The following is a 27,849-nucleotide window of genomic DNA, read 5'->3' as shown; positions in this document are numbered from 1 at the left end:
TAATAATAATAATGCACAATTTTCCAATTTAAGGACGGCCTAGACCCCCACCCCCCATAGGCCCCGGCACCTCGAGTGTGCAAAATGGGGCTGAGCCCCCTCCGTGTTAGTTTTATGTCCCTGTATAAAACTAGGGAAAAAGTTAAAATAATTGAGTGCCAGGTTGGCGCAAAATCTGTGGTCTAAGACACTGCATCTCAGTGTGAAAGGTGTCACTACAGTCCCTGGTTCAAATCCAGGCTGTATCACATCCGGCTGTGATTGGTAGTCCCATTTTTTTTTCTTTTCCTGGATTGGCTTCCGCTGTGATTTTGAATGATTTTAAAAAATGCATTTATTATTATTATTATAATATATTTTTTAGGCCTATTTGTTTGGCAGGACCGCTACAGGATACATCTCACCGTAGTAGGCTGTAGGCTGTGTTTTGGTTATTTGAGTCTACATTCACCTTTTTGTTTACTATGTTTTTAACTAGCCTAAATATAGATTGTGTCATGTCTTTATTGATCTGATATTCTGTTTACTGTTAATATCACTGGCCTAAATATAGATTGTGTCATGTCTTTATTGATCTGATATTCTGTTTACTGAGCCTTGTTCTGTTCGCGTTGTTACAGAATTTAGTTTTTTTCTATTTGTTTGTTTTGAGGTCAGACTTTAGTGGATGTAGTGTATTGCATTATCAAACTTTGAAAGGGAAAGAGGGCTGGATTTACAGTTGATTGAATTGAGGATCAGATAGAGAATTACTGTAAAATATGAAAAGAACATGTTTTTTATTGGTAATTGTACAAAATGAATGAGAACAAGAAGAAAAATATTGATTAAAAATATTATACAAAAATTTATATTTTATGACACTCAAATTCTTAAAAAATGAGAACAGTCACATGTTGGCTTGTTGGGTGTTGGCTTGTTGGGTGTTGGCTTGTTGGCTTGTTGGGTGTTGGCTTGATGGGTGTTGGCTTGTTGGGTGTTGGGTGTTGGCTTGTTGGGTGTTGGCTTGATGGGTGTTGGCTTGATGAGTGTTGGCTTGATGGGCGTTGGCTTGGTGGGCGTTGGCTTGGTGGGCGTTGGCTTGATGGGCGTTGGCTTGGTGGGCGTTGGCTTGATGGGCGTTGGCTTCTTGGGTGTTGTCTTGATGGGTGTTGGCTTGATGGGTGTGTGCTCTGATTGTTAATAGAACCTTCTCTGCATTGATTACATTCAAGGTGTCACTACTTGTGACTGACTGTATTCTCCTTGGCAGAATGTCTCCCGCGATCATAAGATTTATTTACGACCATAACATTTGACTAGACTTTTTTGATCCAAAGTAAAATAAGCCTTGCATATTTTCACATAGCTGTTGTCCCACATGTACAAAAGTTGATTTTCGGGATAATATGACAACATGGCCATTATACCATTGGCTGATCTGAGATCCAAACTGGCATTCAAAGGTTTCTCTTTCATTAAGTCAAAGGCATGTGTGACTTTTGTATCTTTGGTGTCAGTCAGATACAGAACTCCACATGCAACAAAGGCATTCCCAGCGCTCGGTACAGGATAGGACGTGCTAACCACAGACGACACAGAAAACCTCTTATGGTTTAACTTGGCCACCATCACGGTTCCACTGATAGCTGAAGCATATATGAGCCACAGTCCGTTCTCGTCCACAGCAAACTTAAAGTACGTCTTGGAGTTGTGGAAGAGATAGGTTCGATTGTGGTAAAGAGCATCCTCAATGGCCAGTGTCTGTAATCTCCTGGTCTTCAGGTTATCCCTGTAAAATCAAAATATTGAGAATGGATAAAACACTTAGAATCATGTACAATATATATGACTGTAAGTCGCTTTGGATAAAAGCGTCTGCTAAATGGCATATTTTTTTAATTTTTTTTTTATATATATTTTTTTATCTGATAATATACGTGTTGCTTTAAACTGCAGTAAAGAAACACTTACTTGACAACTTTCGAGGTTCCTGCATTGTGATAGTAAACAGACCCGTTGTAGATGATGTGGCCACAACCCTGGTAGAACTTCCTCATGTCAATAGACCTGCTGTTAGGAAATGATGCAATGCTCTTGTACTCCTGCAAGACTCGACCTGAAAGCCAAATGTAAATCGCACACACACAGTATCTTTCTACTGGAAAGGGATTCATTGTTGCAACTTATATACACTTGATGTATTGTACCAGCTGATTTATTTCTTCGGCCTCGAGTTTTCCCTAATTATAAAAACACGGTTCCTCAATATTACTGGTATTTCCATTACGACTTGCCAAAAGCACTGTACCTGCAAAGTGTCCAGCCATCCAAATGTGGCTATCGTTCACCCGGGCTGCATCTTGCATCCAAACTCCAAATGTAGTTTCCATTTTAATGACGTTTGGAAAGCACGTTATGGTTTTGATAATGTATTCTATGGATACGAAAGAGAAACATGGAAATTAAATAATGACAATGTTTGAAATAATTTCACTCGGCAACAGTTTCCACTAGGGGGCGCTCACGAGTAAAGGCTGAAGGTATAGTACACTAGTACAAGCTAAGCTTCCAGGCTGTACTTTTTAAATGCTGTGGTTACATTGGAGGGAACAGTGAAGACTTTAAGGCCTTCTGTTGACAAAAATGCAACCAATTATGAAGAACAATAATCTACCTTCAACATCCCAATTGAACCCCCAGTGTTGCCTATGAACAAATAGTTTTGATACCAGCTTTCCAAACAGGTTCTTCTTTCGCATCCTCTATGTCGGTTACATTCAAGGTGTCATTGGGGGGAATAGGGAAAATGCAATCCATTATGAAGACAATTTTAATACCTTCACCATCCTAATTCAACCCCTTTATAGATTTAAAAAGTTTCATACCAGTTTTCCTAAATGCTGCTTCTTCCACAATCTCGGTTGTGTTCAAAGGTCCTTCTTCCACAATCTCGGTTGTGTTCCTAGGTCCTTCTTCTACAATCTCGGTTGTGTTCCTAGGTCCTTCTTCCACAATCTCGGTTGTGTTCCTAGGTCCTTCTTCCACAATCTCGGTTGTGTTCCTAGGTCCTTCTTCCACAATCTCGGTTGTGTTCCTAGGTCCTTCTTCCACAATCTCGGTTGTGTTCCTAGGTCCTTCTTCCACAATCTCGGTTGTGTTCCTAGGTCCTTCTTCCACAATCTCGGTTGTGTTCCTAGGTCCTTCTTCCACAATCTCGGTTGTGTTCCTAGGTTCTTCTTCCACAATCTCGGTTGCGTTCAAAGGTCCTTCTTCCACAATCTCGCTGTCAGTTGCGTTCAAAGGTCCTTCTTCCACAATCTCGGTTGCGTTCCTATGTCCTTCTTCCACAATCTCGGTTGCGTTCAAAGGTCCTTCTTCCACAATCTCGCTGTCAGTTGCGTTCAAAGGTCCTTCTTCCACAATCTCGCTGTCAGTTGCGTTCAAAGGTCCTTCTTCCACAATCTCGGTTGCGTTCAAAGGACCTTCTTCCACAATCTCGGTTGCGTTCAAAGGTCCTTCTTCCACAATCTCGGTTGCGTTCAAAGGTCTTTCTTCCACAATCTCGGTTGCGTTCAAAGGTCTTTCTTCCACAATCTCGGTTGTGTTCAAAGGTCCTTCTTCCACAATCTCGCTGTCAGTTGCGTTCAAAGGTCCTTCTTCCACAATCTCGGTTGCGTTCCTATGTCCTTCTTCCACAATCTCGGTTGCGTTCAAAGGTCCTTCTTCCACAATCTCGGTTGCGTTCCTAGGTCCTTCTTTCACAATCTCGGTTGTGTTCCTAGGTCCTTCTTCCACAATCTCGGTTGCGTTCAAAGGTCCTTCTTCCACAATCTCGCTGTCAGTTGCGTTCAAAGGTCCTTCTTCCACAATCTCGCTGTCAGTTGCGTTCAAAGGTCCTTCTTCCACAATCTCGGTTGCGTTCAAAGGACCTTCTTCCACAATCTCGGTTGCATTCAAAGGTCCTTCTTCCACAATCTCGGTTGCGTTCAAAGGTCTTTCTTCCACAATCTCAGTTGTGTTCAAAGGTCCTTCTTCCACAATCTCGCTGTCAGTTGCGTTCAAAGGTCCTTCTTCCACAATCTCGGTTGCGTTCCTATGTCCTTCTTCCACAATCTCGGTTGCGTTCAAAGGTCCTTCTTCCACAATCTCGGTTGCGTTCAAAGGTCCTTCTTCCACAATCTCGCTGTCAGTTGCGTTCAAAAGTCCTTCTTCCACAATCTCGCTGTCAGTTGCGTTCAAAGGTCCTTCTTCCACAATCTCGCTGTCAGTTGCGTTCAAATGTCCTTCTTCCACAATCTCGGTGTATGTCATTTGTCGGTTATTTAATTCCTCATTCTCGGTGTCAGTTACATTCATGTCATTACTTGCAGCCAGATTCGCTGACTCTAAGGGGAGAGAGATGCAACAGTGTTGTTGTTTTTACACTGAGGAATAAACTTATGTTCATACATGGTGATTCTGAGTTGTTGTTGGTGGTGGAATCTCTGCCAAGACACTATGCTCACCCGAAGACATGTTGGCTTGATGGATGTGTGCCCTGATGGTTATATTAACAGTCTCTGCGTTGGTTACATTTAAGGTCTCACTGCTTGTGGCTGCATTCTCTGTACCTAATAGTGTAGAGAAAAATGGAACAGTGTTTTACAGTGAGGATGAATGCATGTCATTGTTGGTGGAATCTCTGAACCGCATACTCACCCAGAGAGTCAGACATGTTGTCTTGATGGAAACAGGTGTTCTCTAACAACTGTGCTCTCATGGTCCTATTTCTAGAGGGTTCTGGGTCCTCTAAGGTCGCTGGGGGGCCAGGTAGACCAGGGGGACCGGCAGGGCCAGGAGGGCCCCTTGGACCCGGAGGCCCTTCGAACACAACCAGAGGAACAGGATCGGAAAAAGCTTCTCAGAAAAACATTTACAGTATTTAATACAATTATGATCATTGCAAGTAAAACATCAATTGTAACTATCTGCAAAATCAGTGTTTAGTAGCTCAAATGTAGTTGAGGATGAGCTAGTAAGATAAACTAGCAGGGTGAGCTAGTAAGATAAACTAGTAGGGTGATCTTGTAAGATGAACTAGTAGGGTGATCTAGTAAGATGAACTATCAGGGTGATCTAGTAAGATGAACTAGTAAGGTGAACTAGCAGGGTGAGCTAGTAAGGTGAACTAGCAGGGTGAGCTAGTAAGATGAACTAGCAGGGTGAGCTAGTAAGATGAACTAGCAGGGTGAGCTAGTAAGATGAACTAGCAGGGTGAGCTAGTAAGATGAACTAGCAGGGTGAGCTAGTAAGATGAACTAGCAGGGTGAGCTAGTAAGATGAACTAGCAGGGTGAGCTAGTAAGATGAACTAGCAGGGTGAGCTAGTAAGATGAACTAGCAGGGTGAGCTAGTAAGATGAACTAGCAGGGTGAGCTAGTAAGATGAACTAGCAGGGTGAGCTAGTAAGATGAACTAGCAGGGTGATCTAGTAAGATGATCAAGTAAGGTGATCTAGTAAGATGAACTAGTAGGGTGAGCTAGTTGGGTGATCTAGTAAGGTGAACTAGTAGGGTGAGCTAGTAAGATGAACTAGTCATGTGAGCTAATAAGATGAGCTAGTAGGGTGAGCTAGTAAGATGAACTAGTAGGGTGAGCTAGTAAGATGAACTAGTAGGGTGAGCTAGTAAGATGAGCTAGTAGGGAGAGCTAGTAGGATGAACTAGTAGGGTGAGCTAGTAAGATCATCTAGTAAGATGAACTAGTCATGTGAGCTAGTAAGATGAACTAGTCATGTGAGCTAGTAAGATGAACTAGTAGGGTGATCTAGTAAGATGAACTAGCAGGGTGAGCTAGTAGGGTGAGCTAGTAGGGTGAGCTAGTAGGGTGAGCTAGTAGGGTGAGCTAGTAAGGTGAGCTAGTAAGGTGAGCTAGTAAGATGAACTAGTAGGGTGAGCTAGTAAGATGACCTAGTAGGGTGAGCTAGTAAGATGACCTAGTAGGGTGAGCTAGTAAGATGACCTAGTAGGGTGAGCTAGTAAGATGACCTAGTAGGGTGAGCTAGTAAGATTAACTAGTAGGGTGATCTAGTAAGATGAACTAGTAGGGTGATCTAGTAGGGTGATCTAGTAAGGTGAACTAGCAGGGTGATCTAGTAAGATGAACTAGCAGGGTGAGCTAGTAAAATGAACTAGTAGGGTGAGCTAGTAAAATTAACTAGCAGGGTGAGCTAGTAAGATGAACTAGCAGGGTGAGCTAGTAAGATGAACTAGCAGGGTGAGCTAGTAAGATGAACTAGCAGGGTGAGCTAGTAAGATGAACTAGCAGGGTGAGCTAGTAAGATGAACTAGCAGGGTGAGCTAGTAAGATGAACTAGTAGGGTGAGCTAGTAAGATGACCTAGTAGGGTGAGCTAGTAAGATGACCTAGTAGGGTGAGCTAGTAAGATGACCTAGTAGGGTGAGCTAGTAAGATGAACTAGTAGGGTGATCTAGTAGGGTGAGCTAGTAAGATGAACTAGCAGGGTGAGCTAGTAAGATGAACTAGCAGGGTGAGCTAGTAAGATGAACTAGCAGGGTGAGCTAGTAAGATGAACTAGTAGGGTGAACTAGTAAGATGAACTAGCAGGGTGAGCTAGTAAGATGAACTAGTAGGGTGAGCTAGTTGGGTGATCTAGTAGGGTGAGCTAGTAAGATGAATTAGTCATGTGAGCTAATAAGATGAACTAGTAGGGTGAGCTAGTAAGATGAGCTAGTAGGGTGAGCTAGTAAGATGAACTAGTAGGGTGAGCTAGTAAGATGAACTAGTAGGATGAGCTAGTAAGATGAGCTAGTAGGGAGAGCTAGTAGGATGAACTAGTAGGGTGAGCTAGTAAGATCATCTAGTAAGATGAACTAGTCATGTGAGCTAGTAAGATGAACTAGTAGGGTGATCTAGTAAGATGAACTAGCAGGGTGAGCTAGTAGGGTGAGCTAGTAAGATGAACTAGCAGGGTGAGCTAGTAAGATGAACTAGCAGGGTGAGCTAGTAAGATGAACTAGCAGGGTGAGCTAGTAAGATGAACTAGCAGGGTGAGCTAGTAAGATGAACTAGCAGGGTGAGCTAGTAAGATGAACTAGCAGGGTGAGCTAGTAAGATGAACTAGCAGGGTGAGCTAGTAAGATGAACTAGCAGGGTGAGCTAGTAAGATGAACTAGCAGGGTGAGCTAGTAAGATGAACTAGCAGGGTGAGCTAGTAAGATGAACTAGCAGGGTGAGCTAGTAAGATGAACTAGCAGGGTGAGCTAGTAAGATGAACTAGCAGGGTGAGCTAGTAAGATGAACTAGCAGGGTGATCTAGTAAGATGATCAAGTAAGGTGATCTAGTAAGATGAACTAGTAGAGTGATCTAGTAGGGTGATCTAGTAAGGTGAACTAGCAGGGTGATCTAGTAAGATGAACTAGCAGGGTGAGCTCGTAAAATGAACTAGTAGGGTGAGCTAGTAAAATTAACTAGCAGGGTGAGCTAGTAAGATGAACTAGCAGGGTGAGCTAGTAAGATGAACTAGCAGGGTGAGCTAGTAAGATGAACTAGCAGGGTGAGCTAGTAAGATGAACTAGCAGGGTGAGCTAGTAAGATGAACTAGTAGGGTGAGCTAGTAAGATGAACTAGTAGGGTGAGCTAGTAAGATGACCTAGTAGGGTGAGCTAGTAAGATGACCTAGTAGGGTGAGCTAGTAAGATGAACTAGCAGGGTGAGCTAGTAAGGTGAACTAGTAGGGTGAGCTAGTAAGATGAACTAGTCATGTGAGCTAATAAGATGAGCTAGTAGGGTGAGCTAGTAAGATGAACTAGTAGGGTGAGCTAGTAAGATCATCTAGTAAGATGAACTAGTCATGTGAGCTAGTAAGATGAACTAGTCATGTGAGCTAGTAAGATGAACTAGTAGGGTGATCTAGTAAGATGAACTAGCAGGGTGAGCTAGTAGGGTGAGCTAGTAGGGTGAGCTAGTAGGGTGAGCTAGTAGGGTGAGCTAGTAGGGTGAGCTAGTAGGGTGAGCTAGTAAGATGAACTAGCAGGGTGAGCTAGTAAGATGAACTAGCAGGGTGAGCTAGTAAGATGAACTAGTAGGGTGATCTAGTAAGATGACCTAGTAGGGTGAGCTAGTAAGATGACCTAGTAGGGTGAGCTAGTAAGATGACCTAGTAGGGTGAGCTAGTAAGATGAACTAGTAGGGTGATCTAGTAGGGTGAGCTAGTAAGATGAACTAGCAGGGTGAGCTAGTAAGATGAACTAGCAGGGTGAGCTAGTAAGATGAACTAGCAGGGTGAGCTAGTAAGATGAACTAGTAGGGTGAGCTAGTTGGGTGATCTAGTAGGGTGAGCTAGTAAGATGAATTAGTCATGTGAGCTAATAAGATGAACTAGTAGGGTGAGCTAGTAAGATGAGCTAGTAGGGTGAGCTAGTAAGATGAACTAGTAGGGTGAGCTAGTAAGATGAACTAGTAGGATGAGCTAGTAAGATGAGCTAGTAGGGAGAGCTAGTAGGATGAACTAGTAGGGTGAGCTAGTAAGATCATCTAGTAAGATGAACTAGTCATGTGAGCTAGTAAGATGAACTAGTAGGGTGATCTAGTAAGATGAACTAGCAGGGTGAGCTAGTAGGGTGAGCTAGTAAGATGAACTAGTAGGGTGAGCTAGTAGGGTGAGCTAGTAAGGTGAACTAGTCATGTGAGCTAGTAAGATGAACTAGTAAGATGAACTAGCAGGGTGAGCTAGTAAAATGAACTAGTAGGGTGAGCTAGTAAAATTAACTAGCAGGGTGAGCTAGTAAGATGAACTAGCAGGGTGAGCTAGTAAGATGAACTAGCAGGGTGAGCTAGTAAGATGAACTAGCAGGGTGAGCTAGTAAGATGAACTAGCAGGGTGAGCTAGTAAGATGAACTAGCAGGGTGAGCTAGTAAGATGACCTAGTAGGGTGAGCTAGTAAGATGACCTAGTAGGGTGAGCTAGTAAGATGACCTAGTAGGGTGAGCTAGTAAGATGACCTAGTAGGGTGAGCTAGTAAGATGAACTAGTAGGGTGATCTAGTAGAGTGATCTAGTAAGATGAACTAGTAGGGTGATCTAGTAAGAAGAACTAGTAGGGTGAGCTAGTAAGATGAACTAGCAGGGTGAGCTAGTAAGATGAACTAGCAGGGTGAGCTAGTAAGATGAACTAGCAGGGTGAGCTAGTAAGATGAACTAGTAGGGTGAACTAGTAAGATGAACTAGCAGGGTGAGCTAGTAAGATGAACTAGTAGGGTGAGCTAGTTGGGTGATCTAGTAGGGTGAGCTAGTAAGATGAATTAGTCATGTGAGCTAATAAGATGAACTAGTAGGGTGAGCTAGTAAGATGAGCTAGTAGGGTGAGCTAGTAAGATGAACTAGTAGGGTGAGCTAGTAAGATGAACTAGTAGGGTGAGCTAGTAAGATGAACTAGCAGGGTGAGCTAGTAGGGTGAGCTAGTAAGATGAACTAGTAGGGAGAGCTAGTAGGATGAACTAGTAGGGTGAGCTAGTAAGATCATCTAGTAAGATGAACTAGTCATGTGAGCTAGTAAGATGAACTAGTAGGGTGATCTAGTAAGATGAACTAGCAGGGTGAGCTAGTAGGGTGAGCTAGTAAGATGAACTAGTAGGGTGAGCTAGTAGGGTGAGCTAGTAAGGTGAACTAGTCATGTGAACTAGTAAGATGAACTAGTAAGATGAACTAGTAGGGTGATCTAGTAAGATGAACTAGCAGGGTGATCTAGTAAGATGAACTAGTAGGGTGATCTAGTAAGGTGAACTAGCAGGGTGATCTAGTAAGATGAACTAGCAGGGTGAGCTAGTAAAATGAACTAGTAGGGTGAGCTAGTAAAATGAACTAGCAGGGTGAGCTAGTAAGATGAACTAGCAGGGTGAGCTAGTAAGATGAACTAGCAGGGTGAGCTAGTAAGATGAACTAGCAGGGTGAGCTAGTAAGATGAACTAGCAGGGTGAGCTAGTAAGATGAACTAGTAGGGTGATCTAGTAAGATGAACTAGCAGGGTGAGCTAGTAAGATGAACTAGCAGGGTGAGCTAGTAAGATGAACTAGTAGGGTGATCTAGTAAGATGAACTAGTAGGGTGAGCTAGTAAGATGACCTAGTAGGGTGAGCTAGTAAGATGAACTAGTAGGGTGAGCTAGTAAGATGAACTAGTAGGGTGAACTAGTAAGATGAACTAGCAGGGTGAGCTAGTAAGATGAACTAGTAGGGTGAGCTAGTTGGGTGATCTAGTAAGGTGAACTAGTAGGGTGCGCTAGTAAGATGAACTAGTCATGTGAGCTAATAAGATTAACTAGTAGGGTGAGCTAGTAAGATGAGCTAGTAGGGTGAGCTAGTAAGATGAACTAGTAGGGAGAGCTAGTAGGATGAACTAGTAGGGTGAGCTAGTAAGATCATCTAGTAAGATGAACTAGTCATGTGAGCTAGTAAGATGAACTAGTAGGGTGATCTAGTAAGATGAACTAGCAGGGTGAGATAGTAGGGTGAGCTAGTATGGTGAGCTAGTAAGGTGAGCTAGTAAGGTGAGCTAGTAAGGTGAGCTAGTAAGATGAACTAGTAGGGTGAGCTAGTAAGATGAGCTAGTAAGATGAACTAGTAAGGTGAACTAGTCATGTGAGCTAGTAAGATGAACTAGTAAGATAAACTAGTAGGGGGATTAAGCTAGTAAAATGGATTTTTAAGAGAATGAGAACTCTACCCTCTTTTACCCTCTATGAAGATGTCATTGGAGGTCTCATCCTTCAGTCCTGGAGCTCCAGGGTCTCCCACGTCTCCTTTCACCCCAGGCTCCCCTCTCTCTCCAGGGAGACCTGGACAGGCAAAGGGTCATCATGATAGTTATGGATGGATTCTTTTTTTTTTTAACTGATTTCTTTAAATTATTTAGTTTCGTTAGGTCTGTACCAGTGGAGGCTGGTGTCATTTTGAATTGGAAGATGGAATCATTGTCATGGCTGGAATATAATTAATTACAAGTCCTCCAATTTAAGGTGACACCAGCCTCCACTGGTCTGCACATGTATAATAGAGCACTTGTGTATGGACAACAAAAAAAATCACATACCACCAACAGTGTCTGACCTTTTTTCCCTCGTCTCCCTGCAGGTCCAGGTGGTCCTGATATGCCTTCCGTAGCATTGACACCTGGCTTCCCATCCACACCCGGAGTGCCTTGAACAGATACCATCCTGTATGATCATTGATAACTACATGTATGACTAGATGCATTTAAAAAAACATTTTTTAGAACATTCGGCCAGTAACCGAAAGGTTGCTGGATCAAATCCCCGAGCTGACATGGTGCAAAATCTATCGCTCTGCCCCCCCTGAGCAAGGCAGTTAACCCATTGTTCCCCGGGGCCTGAAAAAGGCAGTTAACCCACTGTTCCCCGGGCCCTGAACAAGGCAGTTAACCCACTGTTCCCCGGGCCCTGAACAAGGCAGTCAACCCACTGTTCCCCGGGCCCTGAACAAGGCAGTCAACCCACTGTTCCCCGGTCCCTGAACAAGGCAGTTAACCCACTGTTCCCCGGGTCCTGAACGAGGCAGTTAACCCACTGTTCCCCGGGGCGCCGAAGACGTAGATGTCGATTCAGGCAGCCCCCCCCTTCACCTCTCTGATTCAGAGGGGGGTTGGGTTAAATGCAGAAGACACATTTCAGTTGAAGGCTTTCAGTTGGACAACTGACTAGGTATCCCCCCCCCCCTTTTCCCTTCTGTCATGCTTTGATTGATGCAAAGTGTTCTTGATTGTTTTACCTGGAGGTCCTGGTGAGCCTGTAATGTAGAATGGAATGAATGGTTAGGAATGTACCTTTTTGTATTCATGTCCATGTCATTGTGCAATAGTCAACATACAGCGTTTCAATGAGGTACTGTCTGTATTAAGGCTGTTGCTAATGTTTTTTTATTTTAATAATTGTAGTTTTAAAAAAAAATGTGTTTTTCTTAGCCTAGTGGTTAGAGCGTTGGACTAGTAACCGAAAGGTTGCAAGTTCAAACCCCCGAGCTGACAAGGTACAAATCTGTCGTTCTGCCCCTGAACAGGCAGTTAACCCACTGTTCCTAGGCCGTCATTGAAAATAAGAATTTGTTCTTAACTGACTTGCCTAGTTAAATAAAGGTAAAATAAAAAATAAAAAAACCTGTCTGTTACCTGTCTGTTACCTGTCTGTGTACCCTAGATATTAGAAGAGCTATTTCAACAACAATAACGCACCTGTTAAACACATGTCTTTTGTGCTGTTACATAGTTCCAACAGGACCTTGATCTGAAAGACACAAGTGAAGGGAAACGGTGACAATAACAGCAACTTAAACTACAGCTTGGATCTTTCATTTAAAGACCTTTGCTCCCTTCGGTCTCAACGTAGTCTTAGATCTTTATTTCACCTTTATTTAACCAGGTAGGCTAGTTGAGAACAAGTTCTCAGTTACAACTGCGAACTGGCCAAGAAAAGCATAGCAGTGTGAACAGACAACAACACAGAGTTACACATGGAGTAAACAATAAACAAGTCCATAACACAGTAGAATTTTTATTTTGTATTTTTTTGTTTTTAAAGAGTCTATATACATTGTGTGCAAAAGGCATGAGGAGGTAGGCGAATAATTACAATTTAGCAGATTAACACTGGAGTGATAAATGATCAGATTGTCATGTACAGGTAGAGATACTGGTGTGCAAAAGAGCAGAAAAGTAAATAAATAAAAACAGTACGGGGATGAGGTAGGTAAAAATGAGTGGGCTATTTACCGATAGACTATGTACAGCTGCAGCGATCGGTTAGCTGCTCAGATAGCAGATGTTTGAAGTTGGTGAGGGAGATAAAAGTCTCCAACTTCAACGATTTTTGCAATTCGTTCCAGATCTGAAGACATTCTTGTGATTATTGTGATGTTGTAAATGTTAGTAGGCTTACGTAGCGAAATTGTATCTATGATTGTACGCTATCCATTTGTTTTTTTGTATGCTATTTTAATATATGAGAATTAACCAATGATATCAGGCCACCCCCGGCCATGATTACAGACACCTGTGTGTGTCTTCTAACACTATATAAACTAGTTACCCCCACAGTGTTTGTCATCATACCCTGATGAAGACAGCTTGTCTGTCCAAACGTTGGACATAAATATTTTTGCATCTGAGCTCCTAGAGCGGCTCCCCTTTTATATTACTATGAGTTTGGCAGAGTACCAAATGGAACCCTATTCCCTATATAGTGCACTACTTTAGACCAGAGCCCTATAGAACCCTATTCACTATATAGTGCACTACTTTAGACCAGAGCCTTATAGAACCCTATTCCCTATATAGTGCACTACTTTAGACCAGAGCCTTATAGAACCCTATTCCCTATATAGTGCACTACTTTAGACCAGAGCCCTATAGAACCCTATTCCCTATATAGTGCACTACTTTAGACCAGAGCCCTATAGAACCCTATTCCCTATATATAGTGCACTACTTTAGACCAGAGCCCTATAGAACCCTATTCCCTATATAGTGCACTACTTTAGACCAGAGTCCCTATAATACCCTATTCCCTATATAGTGCACTACTTTAGACCAGAGCCTTATAGAACCCCATTCCCTATATAGTGCACTACTTTAGACCAGAGCCCTATAGAACCCTATTCCCTATATAGTGCACTACTTTAGACCAGAGCCCTATAGAACCCTATTCCCTATATAGTGCACTACTTTAGACCAGAGCCCTATAGAACCCTATTCCCTATATAGTGCACTACTTTAGACCAGAGCCCTATAGAACCCTATTCCCTATGTAGTGCACTACTTTAGACCAGAGCCTTATAGAACCCTATTCCCTATATAGTGCACTACTTTAGACCAGAGCCCTATAGAACCCTATTCCCTATATAGTGCACTACTTTAGACCAGAGCCCTATAGAACCCTATTCCCTATATAGTGCACTACTTTAGACCAGAGCCCTATAGAACCCTATTCCCTATATAGTGCACTACTTTAGACCAGGGCCCTATAGAACCCTATTCCCTATATAGTGCACTACTTTAGTCCAGGGTCCTATATAAACTTTTCTAAAAGTAGTGCACTATACAGGGAATAGGATATATTTCAGACGCATGCTCAGTTTTCCTCCTCTTAATCATATATCCACAGACTTCCAATGAGATGATTCTTGGCATGGGAAGGACATTTTCTGCTAATCCCAGAAGACTGAAAAGAGGAAATGACTCTGAACATATGGAGAGTGAGAATACTAAACTATTCCAGATTGAATCTTCCTTCCTCGAAAACAAACTCTACAGTAACTTAACGTTGTGTAATCATAAATGATGATCTACATGCATAAGAAAAAAAAACGTGTGACAAGTCCCAGCTGGTCTTGTCTTAAACTGTAGCAGAGTCTTGTTCCAGTTTATACTCTACATACCACATAACGTATGGTATGATCCAATGTGGCTCTCAGCACTTGCAACACCAGGGTTTTTGTTGGGTTCAATTCCCACCGGGGGGGATAAGTAAGAGAAAGGAGTATAAAAATATATCCAGTCACTAAATTACAAAAATAGCCTACAATAACTATCTACCTGGGACGGCAGGTAGCCTGGTGGTTAGAGTGGAGGGGCGGCAGGGTAGCCTAGTGGTTAGAGTGGAGGGGCGGCAGGGTAGCCTAGTGGTTAGAGTGTAGGGGCGGCAGGTAGCCTAGTGGTTAGAGTGGAGGGGCGGCAGGTAGCCTAGTGGTTAGAGTGGAGGGGCGGCAGGTAGCCTAGTGGTTAGAGTGGAGGGGCGGCAGGTAGCCTAGTGGTTAGAGTGGAGGGGCGGCAGGTAGCCTATTGGTTAGAGTGGAGGGGCGGCAGGTAGCCTAGTGATTAGAGTGGAGGGGTGGGAGGTAGCCTAGTGGTTAGAGTGGAGGGACGGCAGGTAGCCTAGTGGTTAGAGTGGAGGGGCGGCAGGTAGCCTAGTGGTTAGAGTGGAGGGGTGGGAGGTAGCCTAGTGGTTAGAGTGGAGGGGCGGCAGGTAGCCTAGTGGTTAGAGTGGAGGGGTGGGAGGTAGCCTAGTGGTTAGAGTGGAGGGGTGGGAGGTAGCCTAGTGGTTAGAGTGGAGGGGTGGGAGGTAGCCTAGTGGTTAGAGTGGAGGGGCGGCAGGGTAGCCTAGTGGTTAGAGTGGAGGGCCGGCAGGTAGCCTAGTGGTTAGAGTGGAGGGGCGGCAGGTAGCCTAGTGGTTAGAGTGGAGGGGTGGGAGGTAGCCTAGTGGTTAGAGTGGAGGGGCGGCAGGGTAGCCTAGTGGTTAGAGTGGAAGGGCGGCAGGTAGTCTAGTGGTTAGAGTGGAGGGGCGGCAGGTAGCCTAGTGGTTAGAGTGGAGGGGCGGCAGGTAGCCTAGTGGTTAGAGTGGAGGGGCGGCAGGTAGCCTAGTGGTTAGAGTGGAGGGGCGGCAGGTAGCCTAGTGGTTAGAGTGGAGGGGCGGCAGGTAGCCTAGTGGTTAGAGTGGAGGAGAGCTAGGTAGCCTAGTGGTTAGAGTGGAGGGGAGCTAGGTAGCCTAGTGGTTAGAGTGGAGGGGCGGTAGGTAGCCTAGTGGTTTGAGCGTTGGACTAGTAATAGAAAAGTTGCAAGATCGAATCCCCCCAGCTGACAAGGTAAAAATATGTCGTTCTGCCCCATGAACAAGGCAGTTAACCCACTGTTCCTTGGCCGTCATTGTAAATAAGAATTTGTTCTTAACTGACTTGCCTGGTTAAATAAAGGTAAAAAATAAATGAAAAATAACCTACTATAACTCACTTAGTAGACACATAACATACTGCCTCTAATTCATGTAGTAAATATTTCTGAGGATTCTTACCGGGACCATAGAGTATGTCATCATTATCATCATGTCCCTGTCGCCACGTTTCTGCTGTCGCTTAGTCTGGTGTTTCCCAGCCTGGCTCCTCTTATTGCGGGGTCGGCCATGCTGCAGCTCCCTTTCTGCCTCCTCTCTGCCTGGGTCTTCCCTGCTCGTCCTGTGGGAAGCTTCCTCTCCAAGGTCCCTGCTGGTCCTGTGGGAAGCTTCCTCTCCGGGGTCCCTGCTGGTCCTGTGGGAAGCTTCCTCTCCAAGGTCCCTGCTGGTCCTGTGGGAAGCTTCCTCTCCGGGGTCCCTGCTGGTCCTGTGGGAAGCTTCCTCTCCAAGGTCCCTGCTGGTCCTGTGGGAAGCTTCCTCTCCAGGGTCCCTGCTGGTCCTGTGGGAAGCTTCCTCTCCAAGGTCCCTGCTGGTCCTGTGGGAAGCTTCCTCTCCGGGGTCCCTGCTGGTCCTGTGGGAAGCTTCCTCTCCAGGGTCCCCGCTGGCCCGGAGGGATACTGCTGCAGAATGATGCAGCACGGCGCCAGAAGTCTCTGAGAGCACCTGGAGCTGTAGATCCAACCGGGCCAGGTGGGCTGACAGGTGCATGTGTTGCACCAGAAGGAACACCAAGCCTGCAGAGCTCAGGACCGTAAGAGCACAAGTCCCCAACAAGAAAACTCGTAACATCCCTGGGAGTCCCAGACAACCACCTCCCTCCCTCACCATCCTACTTCCTGTCCTGAGTCCTGACAATCCCCCCCCCCCTCCCCCAATTTTTAATGTGAAATATGCTACCAGCAAGCTTTTTAGTTCACTGTTTCCTCTCCAGATGTGTTCCACTAGTCCCTACTGACACACACAACACGGTGATCTAGGCGCATACATCCGATACGCATACACAGAACTCAGTGATCTAGACGCTGGATCTTACATCCACCGAGGCACAAACATACTACGTTACAGACAGTTGTATGCTATTGCTAGGTAACAAACGAGAGACAGTTCTTCTGTAATTCTATTGGAAGAAATCCGAAGAAAAGTTGTCGTGAAGCTGTCCGAAGGCACAGAACAACTTGTCTTTTCTTTTCTGAGTGTCAAGCGAGATTTCATTGCGCAACTCTGGAAACTTCTGGAGAACAGCTTCGCGTCCAATGTCTTTTGACTCGATTTTATCATCCGCAACAGTGACCATATATGGGGACATGAAATGGATTCAGCCGCATAGGGATTTTTTCCTTTTATCATTCTAATTTCACATTCTTATTGTGGTGTTTTTTTTTTTTGGGGGGGGGGGGGGGGTTGATTTATTGCCAAGTGCATGCTGCTTGAAAATAAAAAAAATTGCACCATTTTTTTTCAAGATAATTCTGAACAAGGAAGGCATTCTTTAAGTGAACAAGTGAGACTTGAACTGAGCCCATTGAATGATGAGCACATAGACCAGTATGCTCTGTTATAAGACTTTCTTTGTTTCTGAAAGGCTGAAAGCACCATGTTAACATCCTTACATACAGTAATATCCATAATTGTACTGGCACGTCATTTCGACATAATTATTTTCCTGTAGCACCAATCCACAATGGCACAGAGTAGGAGTGTTGATATCAGTTCTCTCTCTGTCAGTCACTCAGTATAACATACAGTGATATCAGTTCTCTCTCTGTCAGTCACTCAGTATAACATACAGTGATATCAGTTCCCCTTCTGTCAGTCACTCAGTATAACATACAGTGGTATCAGTTCCCCTTCTGTCAGTCACTCAGTATAACATACAGTGGTATCAGTTCCCCTTCTGTCAGTCACTCAGTATAACATACAGTGGTATCAGTTCCCCTTCTGTCAGTCACTCAGTATAACATACAGTGGTATCAGTTCTCTGTCAGTCACTCAGTATAACATACAGTGGTATCAGTTCCCCTTCTGTCAGTCACTCAGTATAACATACAGTGGTATCAGTTCTCTGTCAGTCACTCAGTATAACATACAGTGATATCAGTTCCCCTTCTGTCAGTCACTCAGTATAACATACAGTGGTATCAGTTCTCTCTCTGTCAGTCACTCAGTATAACATACAGTGATATCAGTTCTCTCTCTGTCACTCAGTATAACATACAGTGGTATCAGTTCCCCTTCTGTCAGTCACTCAGTATAACATACAGTGGTATCAGTTCTCTCTCTGTCAGTCACTCAGTATAACATACAGTGATATCAGTTCTCTCTCTGTCACTCAGTATAACATACAGTGGTATCAGTTCCCCTTCTGTCAGTCACTCAGTATAACATACAGTGGTATCAGTTCCCCTTCTGTCAGTCACTCAGTATAACATACAGTGGTATCAGTTCCCCTTCTGTCAGTCACTCAGTATAACATACAGTGGTATCAGTTCTCTCTCTGTCAGTCACTCAGTATAACATACAGTGATATCAGTTCCCCTTCTGTCAGTCACTCAGTATAACATACAGTGGTATCAGTTCTCTCTCTGTCAGTCACTCAGTATAACATACAGTGGTATCAGTTCCCCTTCTGTCAGTCACTCAGTATAACATACAGTGGTATCAGTTCTCTCTCTGTCAGTCACTCAGTATAACATACAGTGGTATCAGTTCCCTCTCTGTCAGTCACTCAGTATAACATACAGTGGTATCAGTTCTCTCTCTGTCAGTCACTCAGTATAACATATGTAACGGATGTGAAACGGCTAGCTTAGTTAGCGGTGCACGCTAAATAGCGTTTAAATCGGTGACGTCACTTGCTCTGAGACCTTGAAGTAGTGTTTCCCCTCAGTGGAGCGATAACACTGTTATTGATGTGTGCAGAGGGTCCCTGGTTCGCGCCCGGGTATGGGCGAGGGGACGGTCTAAAGTTATACTGTTACATTGGTGCCGTGACCCGGATCACTGGTTGCTGCACAAAAGGGGGTGAGTATAACATACAAATAGCGTTTCAATCGTGAGACCTTGAAGTAGTGGTTCTCTGCAAGGCTGACTGTTGTTGATGTGTGCAGAGGGTCCCTGGTTCACCGGATATGGGCGAGGGTACACTAAAGTTCTACTGTTACACATACAGTGGTATCAGTTCCCCTTCTGTCAGTCACTCAGTATAACATACAGTGGTATCAGTTCCCCTTCTGTCAGTCACTCAGTATAACATACAGTGGTATCAGTTCTCTCTCTGTCAGTCACTCAGTATAACATACAGTGGTATCAGTTCTCTGTCAGTCACTCAGTATAACATACAGTGGTATCAGTTCCCCTTCTGTCAGTCACTCAGTATAACATACAGTGGTATCAGTTCTCTGTCAGTCACTCAGTATAACATACAGTGATATCAGTTCCCCTTCTGTCAGTCACTCAGTATAACATACAGTGGTATCAGTTCCCCTTCTGTCAGTCACTCAGTATAACATACAGTGGTATCAGTTCTCTCTCTGTCAGTCACTCAGTATAACATACAGTGATATCAGTTCTCTCTCTGTCACTCAGTATAACATACAGTGGTATCAGTTCCCCTTCTGTCAGTCACTCAGTATAACATACAGTGGTATCAGTTCTCTCTCTGTCAGTCACTCAGTATAACATACAGTGATATCAGTTCTCTCTCTGTCACTCAGTATAACATACAGTGGTATCAGTTCTCTCTCTGTCAGTCACTCAGTATAACATACAGTGGTATCAGTTCCCCTTCTGTCAGTCACTCAGTATAACATACAGTGGTATCAGTTCTCTCTCTGTCAGTCACTCAGTATAACATACAGTGGTATCAGTTCCCTCTCTGTCAGTCACTCAGTATAACATACAGTGGTATCAGTTCTCTCTCTGTCAGTCACTCAGTATAACATATGTAACGGATGTGAAACGGCTAGCTTAGTTAGCGGTGCACGCTAAATAGCGTTTAAATCGGTGACGTCACTTGCTCTGAGACCTTGAAGTAGTGTTTCCCCTTGCTCTGCAAGGGCCGCGGCTTTTGTGGAGCGATGGGTAACGATGCTTCGTGGGTGACTGTTATTGATGTGTGCAGAGGGTCCCTGGTTCGCGCCCGGGTATGGGCGAGGGGACGGTCTAAAGTTATACTGTTACATTGGTGCCGTGACCCGGATCACTGGTTGCTGCGGAAAAGGAGAAGGTCAAAAGGGGGGTGAGTGTAACGGATGTGAAACGGCTAGCTTAGTTAGTGGTGCGCGCTAAATAGCGTTTCAATCGGTGACGTCACTTCCTCTGAGACCTTGAAGTAGTGGTTCCCCTTGCTCTGCAAGGCTGACTGTTGTTGATGTGTGCAGAGGGTCCCTGGTTCGCGACCGGATATGGGCGAGGGTACGGTCTAAAGTTCTACTGTTACACATACAGTGGTATCAGTTCCCCTTCTGTCAGTCACTCAGTATAACATACAGTGGTATCAGTTCCCCTTCTGTCAGTCACTCAGTATAACATACAGTGGTATCAGTTCTCTGTCGGTCACTCAGCATAACAAAAGAGGGCCTTCAGAAAGTATTCACGACTCATTTAGTGTTACAGCCTGAATTTACATTTGATTAAATGTTTATTTTTTGTCACTGGCTTACACACAATAATGTCAAATTGGAATTATGTTTTTAATTTTGTTTTACAAATAAATTACAAATGAATTCAACCTTTTGTTATAGCAAGACTAAGTTTAAAATAATAATAATAATAATTTATTTCACCTGTATTTAACCAGGTAGGCCAGCTGAGAACAAGTTCTCATTTACAACTGCGACCTGGCCTAGATAAAGCAAAGCAGTGAGACACAAACAACAACAACAGAGTTACACATGGAATAAACAAGCGTACAGTCAATAACACAATAGAAAAAAAGAAGGTCTATATACAGTGTTTGCAAATGGCGTGAGGAGGTAAGGCAATAAATAGGCCATAGTAGCAAAGTAATTACAATTTAGCAAATGAACACTGGAGTGATAGATGAGCAGATGGTGATGTGCAAGTAGAAATACTGGTGTGCAAAAGAGCAGAAAAGTAAATAAAAACAATATGGGGATGAGGTAGGTAGATTGGGTGGGCTATTTACAGATGGACTATGTACAGCAAGTTCAGGAATGAAAATATGCTTAACAAGTCTCATAATAGGTTGTGGCAAAGAAATTAACTTCATGTCCAGAATACAAAGCATTATGTTTGGGGGAAATCCCATGCAACACATCACTGAGTACCACTCTTCATATTTTCAAGCATGGTGGTGGCCGAATCATGTTATGAGTATGCTTGTCATCGGCAAAGACTAAGGAGTTTTTCAGGATAAAAAGAAATGGAATGGAGCTAAGCACAAAATCTTAAGAGGAAAATCTGGTTCAGTCTGCTTTCCAACAGACACCAAGATACAAATTCACCTTTCAGCAGGACAATAACCTAAAACACAAGGCCAAATCTACAGTGTAGTTGCTTACCAAGATGTCATTGAATGTTCCTGAGTGGCTTAGTTACAGTTTTGACTAAAATCCGCTTGAAAATGGCTGTCTAGTGTAACAGTATTGCTTCCGTCCCCCTCCTCGCCCCTACCTGGGCTCGAACCAGGGATCCTCTGCACACGTCAACAACTGACACCCACGAAGCATCGTTACCCATAACAGTATAACAGTATAGCTTTCCTCCATCGCTCACGGCTTTTGTGGAGCGATGGAGGAAAGCTATACTGTTATACTGTTATGGGTAACGATGCTTCGTGGGTGTCAGTTGTTGACGTGTGCAGAGGATCCCTGGTTCGAGCCCAGGTAGGGGCGAGGAGGGGGACGGAAGCAATACAGTTACACTAGCAATGATCAACTGAACTTGAATAATTTTTTAAAGAATAATGTGCAAATATTGTACAATCCAAAGCTCTTAGAGACTTACCCAGAAAGACTCCCAGCTGCAATCGCTGCCAAAGGTTATTATAACATTGACACAGGGGGTTGAATACTTGTCTAATCAATATACCATTTTACATGTTGAGTTTATTTTTTTTCAGTATACAGTACCAGTCAAACATTTGGACACCTACTCATTCAAGGGTTTTTCTTGATTTTCACAATTTTCTACATTGTAGAATAATAGTGAAGACATAAAACCTATGAAATAACACATATGGAATCTATACTGGGCTATACTCGGCCTTGTCTCAGGATGGTAAGTTGGTGGTTGAAGATTTCCCTCTAGTGGTGTGGGGGCTGTGCTTTGGCAAAGTGGGTGGGGTTATATCCTTCCTGTTTGGCCCTGTCCGGGGGTGTCCTCGGATGGGGCCACAGTGTCTCCTGACCCCTCCTGTCTCAGCCTCCAGTATTTATGCTGCAGTAGTTTATGTGTCGGGGGGCTAGGGTCAGTTTGTTTATCTGGAGTACTTCTCCTGTCCTATTCGGTGTCCTGTGTAAATCTAAGTGTGCGTTCTCTAATTCTCTCCTTCTCTCTTTCTTTCTCTCTCTCGGAGGACCTGAGCCCTAGAACCATGCCCCAGGACTACCTGACATGATGACTCCTTGCTGTCCCCAGTCCACCTGGCCATGCTGCTGCTCCAGTTTCAACTGGCCTGGGCCCTAGGACCATGTCCCAGGACTACCTGACATGAGGACTCCTTGCTGTCCCCAGTCCACCTGGCCATGCTCCTGCTCCAGTTTCAACTGTTCTGCCTTACTATTATTCAACCATGCTGGTCATTTATGAACATTTGAACATCTTGGCCACGTTCTGTTATAATCTCCACCTGGCACAGCCAGAAGAGGACTGGCCACCCCACATATGCTCTCTCTAATTCTCTCTTTCTTTCTCTCTCTCGGAGGACCTGAGCCCTAGGACCGTGCCCCAGGACTACCTGATATGATGGCTCCTTGCTGTCCCCAGTCCATCTGACTGTGCTGCTGCTCCAGTTTCAACTGTTCTGCCTTATTATTATTTGACCATGCTGGTCATTTATGAACATTTGAACATCTTGGTCATGTTCTGTTATAATCTCTACCCGGCACAGCCAGAAGAGGACTGGCCACCCCACATAGCCCGGTTCCTCTCTAGGTTTCTTCCTAGGTTTTGGCCTTTCTAGGGAGTTTTTCCTAGCCACCGTGCTTTTACACCTGCATTGTTTGCTGTTTGGGGTTTTAGGCTGGGTTTCTGTACAGCACTTTGAGATATCAGCTGATGTACGAAGGGCTATATAAATAAATTTGATTTGATTTGATTTGATTTGAATCATGTAGTAACCAAAAAAGTGTTAAACAAATCAAAATATATTTTAGATTCGTTCAAAGTAGCCACTCGTCGCCTTGACGACAGCTTTGCACACTCTTGGCATTCTCTCAACCAGCTTCATGAGGAATGCTTTTGCATATGCTGAGCACTTGTTTTCTACTTTTTCTTCACTCTGCGGTCCAACTCATCCCAAACCATCTCAATTGGGTTGAGGTCGGGTGATTGTGGAGGCCAGGTTATCTGATGCAGCACTCCATCACTCTCCTTCTTGGTCAAATAGCCCTTACACAGCCTGGAGGTGTGTTTCAAGTCATTGTCCTGTTGAAAAACAAATGATAGTCCCACTAAGCGCAAACCAGATGGGATGGTGTATCGCTGCAGAATGCTGTGTTTGCCATGCTGGTTGTGTGCCTTGAATTCTAAATAAATCACTGACAGTTTCTCCAGCAAAGCACCATCACACCTCCTCCTCCTCCATGCTTCACGGTGGGAACCACACATGCAGAGATCATCGGTTCACCTACTCTGCATCTCACAGAGACGGCAGTTGAAACCAAAAATCTCAAATTTGGACTCATCAGACCAAAGGACAATTTTCCACCGGTCTAATGTCCATTGCTCGTGTTTCTTGGTCCGAGCAAGTCTCTTATTATTATTATTGGTGTCCTTTAGAAGTGGTTTCTTTGCAGCAATTCGACCATGAAGGCATGATTCACGCGGCCTCCTCTGAACAGTTGACATTGAGATGTGTCCGTTACTTGAAATCTGTGACGCATTTATTTGGGCTGAAGTGCAGTTAACTCCAATGAACTTATCCTCTGCAGCAGAGGTAACTCTGGGTCTTCCTTTCCTGTGGCGGTCCTCATGAGAGTCAGTTTCATCATAGCGCTGGATGGTTTTTGTAACTGCACTTGAAAATGTTAAAAGTTCTTGAAATTTTCCAGATTGACTGAACTTCTTGTCTTAAAGTAATGATGGACTGTCGTTTTCCTCCATGCTTCACGGTTCTCACCATGAAGCATGGAGGAGGTATGATGGTGCTTTGCTGGTGACACTGTCTTGTGATTTATTTAGAATTAAAGGCACACTTATTAAACCAGCATGGCTACCACAGCATTCTGCAGCGATACGCCATCCCATCTGGTTTATGCTTAGTGGGACTATAGTGTGTTTTTCAACAGGACAATGACCCAACACACCTCCAGGCTGTGTAAGGGCAATTTGACTAAGTAGGAGAGTGATGGAGTGCTGCATCGATGACCTGGCCTCCACAATCACCTCAGCATATGTGGGAACTCCTTCACGACTGTTGGAAAAGCCTTCCAGGTGAAGCTGGTTGAGAGAATGCCAAGAGTGTGCAAAGTTGTCATCAAGGCAAAGGGTAGCTACTTTGAAGAATCTAAAATCTAAAATATATTTTTCCTTTAAAACTTTTTTTTGGTTACTACATGATTCCATATGTGTTATTTCATAGTGTTCACATCTTCACTAGTATTCTACAATGCGGAAAATAGTAAAAATCAAGAAAAACCCTTGAATGAGTAGGTGTGTCCAAACGTTGGACTGGTACTGTATATATAGCTTATATAGCTGTATGTATAGCTTGTAGCTTGTAGTCTAGAAATTAGCATGTGTCGTGTGAGTTTTTGGGAAGCTATTTTTCTCCACAAAAATGCCCCTTTATAACAAAGGACTGTATGCCTCTATCATCTACTATTCCTAATGTTATGAGTAGTGGCTAGTGATCATTTAGGCCGTGGCTGATAAGTGTGTAGTGGCATAGGTTTATAGGAACATCAGAGACGTTTCCTTTGCACTGGAAAATGTTGCCCTTTGATAAACATTTCATGCCATTCTACACTTTATATGACTGGAGAAATGAGCTGAATCCTTTTGAATACGACGGTAGGAAGCCTAGGCCTGCTCTCCTGACAACAGATCAATAAAAAAACAATGTATGAATGGAATCATGTAATCTAGGTTTATGAAAAAAAAGGTCCTGGCTAAAAGGGATCCAGCTATTGTCAAATGTATTATTTGTGGGGGGGGGGGTTAGTTAATCCATAGCCTTTTTCATAAACTTAACCTAATTCTCATAACCTGCTGCCTAAATCTGCTACGAAATGTCAAATATGACGTTAGTTCGACCAAAGCTGGATCCATGACCATGAAAAGGTGAGACACAAATTGGACAATAAGACATCCATATATAATATAATAATAATAATATAAATAATATATGCCATTTAGCAGACGCTTTTATCCAAAGCGACTTACAGTCATGTGTGCATACATTCTACGTATGGGTGGTCCCGGGGATCGAACCCACTACCCTGGCGTTACAAGCGCCATGCTCTACCAACTGAGCTACAGAAGGACATTATTGTCCAAAATAACTCCAGTGGTTATCATATAGAACCCAATGATATGTATTGCCTTTACCTCCTTACTCCATTTGCACACACTGTATGTACATTTTTCTATTGTGTTATTGACTGTATATTTTGTTTATTCCATGTGTAACTGTGTGTTGTTGTTTTTGTTGCACTGCTTTGCTTTATCTTGGCCAGGTCGCATTTGTAAATGAGAACTTGTTCTTAACTAGTCTACCTGGTTAAAAAAAGGTGAAATAAATCAAATTCAAATGCATATCAAACTGGTAAAACTTGTTTCTGACTTTGTGGCTGTGTTATCTAGTGGAAATCGCACCGTACTTATCGCACTGGTTACTCAAATTCTACACTGTTTGCACAATTTCAGTTTGTGAGAAAACAAGCACTGAATAGTGTAGGGAATCAATGTATCTAAATCGCCACCAAAATATCTCTATAACTGTTTGAAGCTAGTGGAACAAAACAGCTTTCCCAGTTTGACAACAGATGTCACGCAGGCGGCAGAAATCAGTAGGCGAATATCACAGCGGTCCCATTGCCAATCTCGCCACTTGCTGTTAAGTAACACTGTGAAAACACTTATCATTCCACTATTAGCGCCAGCTATGTTATCAACAAAATATGGGTTTTCATCCAAATAGGTGACAGATTTTCATGCGAATATTCTTCAAACCTGCATAAAAACAATATGCGCATTTTCCCACCAGAGATGTTTCCATCAAATGGACTTGTTCAAGACAGAGTAACGTTAGGCGAGCAGAGTGGGGAGTGGCGCGTGCCCAAAGGCTGGAGCGTCGGCCTACTCGCCTGCTCCAGTAGCACTCACTTCACGAGCTCAGGGCATGCCCGGCCCAGCATGCATCTGTAGTCTACTTGTGTACTGCTATAGCACCTTGCTTTAGCTACTGTCTTGGAGTTCGCTTTACATGTTCATACAAAAACTGATAAAAACACAATGGTGCAAAATCAAGGTGACTTACAAAGATGGAGGAGAGAGAGTGTGGTGATGTAATGTCCACAACTAAAGAATCATTGTGGAATCTGAAAAGACACGTATCCTGAAAGCATGATGGTATACTTACTATGTGCATATGCTAAAAGAAAGGAACGAGGTGGGTAGATAACTAAGTGTGTCATTGTAGCACATTTTTAAAATCTGCTTTCAAAAGGTTTGTTCATTTTTGTTCTATTATCCATACAATAGGCCTGGCATATTCCCACATTCAAGGAGCTTTCCATTTTGATTGGGTAATTTTGCCTAAAAACCTTAAGAGATAGAAAAAAAGCTATGCATCTCTGGCCAGCCTGGCAAGAGAGGCCTAAAGGGTGTTGCGCATCCCCAGTGGCTCTGCAAGTCTGGAGAGGATTTGTCCACTGCTGTCCGGCCCTCCAGGAACCATCATATGAGCCTGAAGCACCAGACTCGCCAAACTGCTGTTTTTAAAAATGAATTCAAAAGCACTGTAGACTGAGCCTAATAAGGCATTTTTTAAAATTTCATCTGTATTTAATTCTAAGTAAGTCACAGTCACATGCGAAAGTTATAGACTATAATAATGATTTAATACAGCGAAGGGTTGTTTAAATGCTGAGCGCTTTATGTCCCTACAGGCCTATTGTGTCGCACTCGCAAATTATTCACAATGTATTTCTTTGTAGGCTATAGATGAATTTATTTGAATGAGTAGATAGAACCATAGGCTATAGAACCATTTTAAAGATCTATTATATATGTGACTAAATCCGTTTTGACAAAAGAAATGGCAGAACCTTATAGTTCCAAGGTCTCAATTTGTAGTTGACAATTCATTGCATGTATAGATTTTAATTTAAGACTTGTGAATCGACTCGACTTGCTCTTAAGAATGAACAACGTGGACTTAGACCTTGTCACTTGAGACTTGCTTGTGTCTCCTGCAGTAGTGACTTGGTCCCACCTCTGGTAAATATGTTACAAAATAAATCCGATCATCATCGACATCATTGTCATATTGAGATATATGTAAAAACATATTTTTGCTTTGCTTTTTTTTTTAAAAACCTTAAAATCACAGAAATTCCAAATATGGCAACCACGCAACAGCAGAAATAAACACAAAATCGATAGTCCAAATGAATTGTATTACTTTTATGTGGTATAGGTGAATAGTTTATTGTATCATGTAACTTTGTATATACACTAAACTACAATATAATAATTACAATAAATTATCAAATTACAATCATCAGAATAATTACATGAACAGGAATACATAAGTCTAAGAATTTAAATAAGTAGGTATTCACAAAAGGTTGTATATTCATGTCAGCTAGATATTATCTAGTGTTTGTCATGTGAGCATCTCAAGCAGTAGGTGAAATCCACAGGTGGAAAGGAACTCGAAGGGTCAAGTATTAGAATGGAAAATGTGCCATCAACCAAGATGATTTGTCCCGGCATCAACCAAGAGGATTTG

General features: G+C 43.3%; 1 protein-coding gene across 1 annotated transcript; it reads right to left on the bottom strand.

The window, feature by feature from the left end:
• Positions 1 to 1,013: 1,013 nt before the first annotated feature.
• Positions 1,014 to 16,988, bottom strand: LOC124031646. The gene is made up of 12 exons (XM_046343144.1): positions 15,834 to 16,988; positions 12,224 to 12,275; positions 11,764 to 11,781; positions 11,086 to 11,175; positions 10,713 to 10,814; positions 4,681 to 4,842; positions 4,488 to 4,592; positions 4,201 to 4,367; positions 2,868 to 3,714; positions 2,291 to 2,416; positions 1,954 to 2,098; positions 1,014 to 1,771 (listed from the first exon to the last, which is right to left on the bottom strand). The coding sequence occupies exons 1-12, from the start codon at positions 16,536 to 16,538 to the stop codon at positions 1,276 to 1,278; spliced, it is 3,015 nt and encodes a 1,004-aa protein (XP_046199100.1). The 5' UTR covers positions 16,539 to 16,988; the 3' UTR covers positions 1,014 to 1,275.
• Between the last annotated feature and the right edge of the window lie 10,861 nt (positions 16,989 to 27,849).

Source organism: Oncorhynchus gorbuscha, linkage group LG01 (genome assembly GCF_021184085.1).
Source record: "Oncorhynchus gorbuscha isolate QuinsamMale2020 ecotype Even-year linkage group LG01, OgorEven_v1.0, whole genome shotgun sequence".
Lineage (NCBI taxonomy): Eukaryota > Metazoa > Chordata > Actinopteri > Salmoniformes > Salmonidae > Oncorhynchus > Oncorhynchus gorbuscha.
This window is presented reverse-complemented; position numbering and strand designations above follow the sequence as displayed.